Here is a 6775-nt window from a genome sequence, read left to right on the forward strand (position 1 = left end):
AATCAGGCATGTCCAAAGTGCGGCCCATGGGCCAAATGCAGCCCGCATTCAAATATGAACCGGCCCGCAGGCTCCTTTCATAAATCAATAATATGTGGCCCCCCGCCTTTTCTAGAACCCGTGTATGATTTCTTGATTGTGGTTGATATTTTAAACCTTTGTTAACCTGTCGTGCAACCCCTCTGTGAAACTTTCTAGCTCATTTCTGAAATGCCACCAGGAAATAAAAAAGCAAAGTTGACAGTGAGGGCCACTTCCTCCAGGACAAGTGGAAACCGGCAGATTTTTTCAGCGAAACATGAGACAACAGTGTCTGCCTGATATTTCAAGAGTAGCTGGTCAATAGAAAGAGGGGATACCATACAAGACAAGCAAAAAATTGTGATTTTTGTTAAACATTAGTTTGAATTGACAAGTATCCCATTGCAATAAAATATCCATTTGCATTTATTGTTCATAAAATAATTCAAAGAATCCTGGTCAAATGGTTGACCCTCACACATTTTCACTTCATCAAATCTGACCCTCTTTGATTAAAAACTAAATATATTGTATAATGAGACAATTTAGAAGCAAGTTTTAAACAAAATCTTCCTTAAGATGAAAAACAAGACGGCAAAATAGAATTATGTAATACAGTACAAAATGAAATAAAAATAAATTAAAAAATTATACAAATGCATTTTTATTTCTGTCATACAACTACGCTGCAAACAAAAATTTGAATTTAGGCTTTATTTTGGAAGTATAAAACATTAAACTGAGATGAAATAAATAAGATCTGACACATAAAAGCTTCTCCTAGAGTTTTAAGTTTTGTCAAACTAAAGCTGATTCTGCTTAAAAGAAAATAAAAAAACAAGAGCCTGTGGATTTTAGCTGAAAGGTTTTTTAATTACAAAAACAGCAACAGATAAAATAGTCCATCCATGGTGACCGAGGTCCCGTTAGACCCTTTTTGCTGCATAAAGCCATCGTTGTTCAAGAGTCCGTCGTGGTCTTGGAACTTCTTCTCACTGCACGCTGAGGAACCTCCTTTTCTTCGCCGTGTGCGTGAAGCCGTGCTGACGCCACTCCACCTCTGCCGTGTTCTCGTTTTCCAGAGTTCCCAGTTTGATCATGTACACTGAAGGTAAAAACAGAGGGACTTTAAAGCCGCTCACACGAGCGCAGCGGGAACTTTCCTCCCTCCAAACTTACGTTTCATTTCAAACCTGGGTCCCACCTCCGTCAGCTCCACATTCCTGTGGTCTGTCTTCTTGTAGGTGTGGTGTCTGAGGGAGAAACAGAAGATCTGGGTTGTTTTCCAGAGATGCTGCATTCTCATCTCTGACTGAGGGGCGGGTCCACACCCACCTGAAGGAGATGAAGTCGTCCTGGTTGGCGAATGTGATCACTCGCCTGCTGTCGTCCTTTGGCACTGGAAACAGGTACTTGAGGATACTGGAGACCTGTAGGGGCAAAGGGCATCACAGGCTACGTTCACACCAAGCATTATTCGCACATGTCCAGTTCATTGGCCATATTACTGGACTAAATGTCCCCTCTCCCATGGCGTTCCAAACAGGAAGTACCCGCTGGATCAAAGAAGCCAAAATCACATAGCGAAATGAACAGCGATAACTCAGTCATTCTATTTGTCAGAATAACCATTCTTGCTCTCCTACATATTCTTGCTAATCCTAATTTTTTTCATGATATAATTTGTTATTGCAAGTTATAAACTGACCAATCAGATGTCTGAATGAAAGTATAAATGTTTGACTGATTCTCCTGAGGACGCCTCCCAGTGGTAGCGGTGTGGACTTCCAAGAAGCCCCCTCCTGATTGGTGAGAGAGGTTGCCATAGAAACCCTGACTCAGACCAACTTGGACCAATCACTGTTTACTGACGTCGACTGATTCTAACATGGCGACGGCAGTATTGCTGGAAAAAAAAAAAGTCGACTGAATTGACTTCATTTGGTTGGAATGGTTGACGCCACACTCAGTCCAGTTCTCGTATACAGTCAACGGTCCAGTTTCAATGTTAAGTCAATTAACAAAAACAATCAAGAGGTCCTGCGACGCGTTTTGACCGTCATGCGCCGCATTTTGTCACCAGTGAACTTCAGGCGTTGCGGCGCAGTGTTTTCACATTTTAAATATCTGAACCTTGGCAAAAAAGACAAATTGAGTTAGCCAATCAGGGACTCTGCTTTGGCCCGTGACGTGTTGATGATGTGACCAGCGGGTGGCATCCAAATCTACATGGAGGAAAATCTGATCGTCCTCCTGAACTTTATGATACTTTTGTTATTTGCACCGTAAGGTCCTGTAATTTTATTCGATGTGTATCTTTTCCCTCCCACCAAGTCGTCAAACTGGGTCACAGAGAGACAGAAGTAGCGCTGAAAGCGTCCGTCATTCAGCTGCAGCTCCTGCAGTAGATGGTGAATCTCACCGTCCTGGGAGGGTCTCTGATTGATCTCACAAACCCAAACATGGATCACTGTACTGCCGTTTTTTTAGAGCTTGTTAAAAATAAATAAATATGATCTTTCAACATCCTTTGAGTCTTCCATGAATTAAAGCTGCATCCTTCAACAGCCACATCCTTCCCAGGCGACGTTGGCCGGGTCCTTCTTTGAGCGGGTAGGCCGGATGTTAACGACTGTGAATTTGGACGAGTCTAGCCTTTAGATGATTGCAGCCATTACATCGGCGAATGTCCTGTCGCCTAGAAACTGTGAGTCCGGAACAGAAAGAAGTAGCGAACCAGGCATGGAGCGCAAAAATTTCCTGTGTTATTTGATCCAACTTTTAATCTTGGAGGAGTAATTATAAAAAGGTGTAATTATTCCAACTCCAGGTCCCACTTCACAGTCCGTCATTGTTGTCAGAAAATCTCCAGGTTTGGCTGCAATGCATCTTGGGATATGGACAGCATAGAAGAATACAGCAGACCAATCCTTGAAATTTGGGAAGAAAGAGGGCAGTGCTGGATGGCCGCATTTGTGGGAGTTGCTGAATTTGGACAGCACTTCAAATGCAGCCCAGGAAGAACGCAGACCACCAATTTGGACACAACCATTGCTTCCACGTAGCGATGTAGCTCCTCCCACATGCGGTGGGAGTGTCATGTTTATGAGAACATCTCTGGATAAGCATCCAGCAGCAAATTTGACGCAAGTCAAAAGAGCGGCAGCGGACACAAATCCACGTTCGGTGTGAACAGCTGTGAGGAGTGTGCACGGGGCGGCCCCACCGCTTACCCTCCTGCCGAGCCGGGAAGTGAAGTTGTGAAAAATGAGGTGGGGGTAAGCTTCAGACATGGTGCCAATGTCAGGAACGTCGTGCCTCATCACCACGTTGTAGAGCGTGAAGTAGGCTGTGGGTCCGAAGGGGAGGTGGCACACCACCAGGCCGTCTGCAGAGACAACAGAGTTTCTGCAGGACTTAACCGCCACCAAGTAGTCTAAATAACCAGCACCTGGTTAAACGCAGGAGTGACGCTGAACGAGCGCATACCTGGCTGTCCTCTGGTCTCGTGCACAATAACCAGGTCTGTCACGTTGTTGGCCTTGCAGGCTCGCACCAGTGTTGGGAGCTCATGGTTTCCTCTGTTCATGCGCTGCGCCCCGGGAAACATCAGCTTTACCTCCTGCAGAGAGGACAGTGAAGGCATCATCCTGGTGCACAGCCTCACAGAAACACTCACCCTGTTTTGTTGTGATTCAACCAACTGGAAAACTTATTTTAAAGAGGTGGAAGCTCCTGTTTCTCTAGAGAACAGGACCGTCAGACATGAGCCACATCTGGATCAGGATGGATCCATGTGGTGTCTTCACTCTGGTTTCCGTCAGCTCAAACTTCCAAGGTCATCTAAAAACTTCCTGAAGTGTGACTCAATTCTTCTTCTCTGTATTCATCCTCAGGACTTCCACTGCAGAGCTGTGGACAAACTGAACCCACCTTGGCGAACATCTTGAGTCTGGAGCTCGGGTCTCTGGATGTAGTGACCATGATCTTTGGGTCTTCCACTCCGGCCCATTTGTACTCATCGTCCATGTGGGAGCTAACACCTGAGGAGATCGAACCTGAGACGAGGAGCCGCAGGGCGCTGAAGTTGGAACGCGGCAGCACTTACCCTCTGCCCCCTCGTCGTCGTACTCCAGCAGCTTCTGCAGCTGCAGAGCCTCCTTGCGGACCTCTGTGGGAAGTAGACGGTTTTCTGCGGCGAGAGAAGGGAGCTCGTGTTAACCTTAAGACGACGGGGGAAACGCCGAGTTACCAAAAGCAGCAGGGGGGAAAAAGAAAAAGTGAAGTTGCGTGTAAATATCGCAAACACATTGTTACGAAACCTTCAGGTCACATGACACAAACACCAGAGTACTGTGATTGGTAGAAAAACCCCCAGAACACAAACAGAACATCAGCTTTGACGGACCTTTTTTGAGCACCGGAAGGCTGACCTGTAGTGTGTCAGGGAGGGTAAACAACAACCGATGAATCCTTGTTACCCCCCCATGGAGATGGTTTTTGGTTCAGACTCACTCTGATCATTTTTCAAACCGTTCCCAGTGATCTTTTAGTTATGATGATGTCGTTTTTAGGCACAATTTTAAAAACCTCTGTCATTTTCTAGGACTTAGCTTCTGCAGAGCAGAATGAGTTTATTAGAATTTCGCCTGTGGGCAGGGTTGTTGGCGCATCGCGGGCCCGCTCCCACTTCCCGTCACCCATCTGTTTATTTGCCTCTTGCTGGCTTACAGCCCCAAACTAACATTAGCACTGCAACAAAAATGGCTAGCATTAGAGGAGCTATCCAGCCGTACAGTTTGGATCCAGATTCAGACAAGGAAAACAAAGACGTTCATTAGGCCTGCACAATAAATGGGAAATGTATCGTTATCGCGATATCAAGCTGTGCAATATGCATATCGCAAAAGACGGCAAAAATTGCAATAAATGGTAAATAAGTGTGCTAAAACAACTTATGCCAGCTTGAAGTGTTTAACGAATCAAATGTATCCGTTTATACATTTGACCGAACAGATCGACATCTTCATGACCAATCAGATGGAGCCTTATTTATGTTAGATGTTTATGTTCTATGTAGACGAGGGTCATTTGGAGTATACTATTTAAACTGTTCCAATAAAACGGGAATGATGTTTTTTGGTTGTTTGGCCGTTTGTTCATATACCACAGGTTATATCGTTATTGCAATATTGATCACTAATATCGCGAGTTTTCCAGCCCGTGACGTTCATGGATCTCTAAGTCTGCAGGTGGATGCTTCGGAATGGAGCGGAGCAGGGAGATTGAGGCCCACCCGGCGTATTTTCTGTGCAGCAAATATTTGTCTGCTCCTGATTCACAACAGTTTAAATAAAAACATACTCAGAATTGCAATTTACAGCCTAATTTTCCTTATATAGGTCTTCCATCGTCTGAAAAATGCTACAAGAACACGTTAAAAACACCAAAAGCCCTATTTTATTTATTTTTTGATCTGGGTATTTAATTCCTAATGTTCAGTGTAAAGGAATGGCAGGAAGCCCTAAAAAGTCCAAGATCCTCTAACCAAAAAGCAGCCTCTCACCATCCAGAGCGCTCTTCAAGTTCTGTTTCTTCTCCTCGATGGTCCGGAGCCGGTCCTCCTGGGCCTTCCTGTACAGGTACTCCCGCCTCAGCCTGACCTGCCGACGAAGCTGCAGAAAGGAGGACAGAGGCAGCTTCAAACACACAGATGTTCACACCTGGGGAATCCAGAACGACAGACCCAGTGTGAAAGGGGTTCTGATGGTTCAGGGGCTTTCAGCACAAACATAACATGCAGCTTTTTTTTTTTACTGCGCCTGGTGGATGGACTCGTTTCACAGCAGAGTTTCATCCTGTCCATCTGAGAGGTTCTGCACTGAAGCTGAATGATGACATCCAGCCAGGATAGGTTTGAAATTCTGGCCTTAACTAGTCTGAGGAACCTGTGCTGACCTTTTCCTTAACGGCTCTGTGTTTGCCACACCTGAATACCAGGATCAGCTGAGTCCATTCAGGTGTAGGGAGTAAAAATGATAGTAAGACTAAGACGACATGAATCGATCACAGAATCAAGGATGTAAAAAGGACAAACACGTGCAGCAGCTTGAGCTTGTTGAAAAAAAAAAAAAAACACTAGCACAGCAGCCGTTGGACAAAAACCTGATCCATAATGGTTAGGTTTTACGGTCTAGGCGAAAACGAAAACGCCCAAAAGCAAAAAAAAATATAATCAAATTAAATGCAGAGCAACAGATTTTCACGGGAAAACAATGGCTTAAGTCGATCTACTAAGAAGACGGCATAAAAAGTTTAAAGTATTTCAACATTCGGCAGGATAATCTAGCCTCAAGCTGAACTTCGTTTGAGACCTTTTATTATTTCCTGGTTCCGATTCAGACTAAAACTTTATTTAAATAATAAACAAAACCATTAAACCGATAGATTTTCACAGATTTAAGTCTACTTACCATGATGAGGATTATGCTAGCAAGATTCACGATGCTAGTCACGTGGGCGAGGAAGCGTGGAGAAACAAAACTGCCTGTGATTGGCTCAGGGCGTAGCCAATGAAAGCGCCTGCTACAGCGTGTCCGGCGTTTCAAAATAAAAGCCGTGGATTCAGGGAGACTAACTGGAAACATAAAAAGCCAGACTTATTGCACCCGAAACCAGACAAACTCAGACCCATGTGAACGCATTTTTTTTATATTAGGATGATAAGGGATTTAATTTTTTCCAATGTAATGCT

At 44.5% G+C, this 6775-nt stretch overlaps 1 protein-coding gene across 1 annotated transcript; it reads right to left on the minus strand.

Moving 5' to 3' along the window:
- Window positions 1-873: 873 nt before the first annotated feature.
- Window positions 874-6648, minus strand: imp4 (IMP U3 small nucleolar ribonucleoprotein 4). The gene is made up of 9 exons (XM_004072792.5): window positions 6495-6648; window positions 5588-5696; window positions 4130-4213; window positions 3955-4064; window positions 3511-3643; window positions 3255-3409; window positions 1357-1451; window positions 1201-1274; window positions 874-1126 (listed from the first exon to the last, which is right to left on the minus strand). The coding sequence occupies exons 1-9, from the start codon at window positions 6495-6497 to the stop codon at window positions 1014-1016; spliced, it is 876 nt and encodes a 291-aa protein (XP_004072840.1). The 5' UTR covers window positions 6498-6648; the 3' UTR covers window positions 874-1013.
- Window positions 6649-6775: the final 127 nt, after the last annotated feature.

This window comes from Oryzias latipes, chromosome 9, assembly GCF_053564925.1.
Source record: "Oryzias latipes strain Hd-rR chromosome 9, Olatipes_Hd-rR_3.1".
Taxonomy (NCBI): Eukaryota; Metazoa; Chordata; class Actinopteri; order Beloniformes; family Adrianichthyidae; genus Oryzias; species Oryzias latipes.

Excerpts from the sequence above, each read along its gene's own strand:
- imp4 (XM_004072792.5), bottom strand. Across the intron at positions 1,275-1,356 it reads GACGACTTCATCTCCTTCAG|ACACCACACCTACAAGAAGA; the intron begins GTGGGTGTGGAC and ends TTTCTCCCTCAG. Across the intron at positions 1,127-1,200 it reads ACCCAGGTTTGAAATGAAAC|TGTACATGATCAAACTGGGA; the intron begins GTAAGTTTGGAG and ends TTTTACCTTCAG.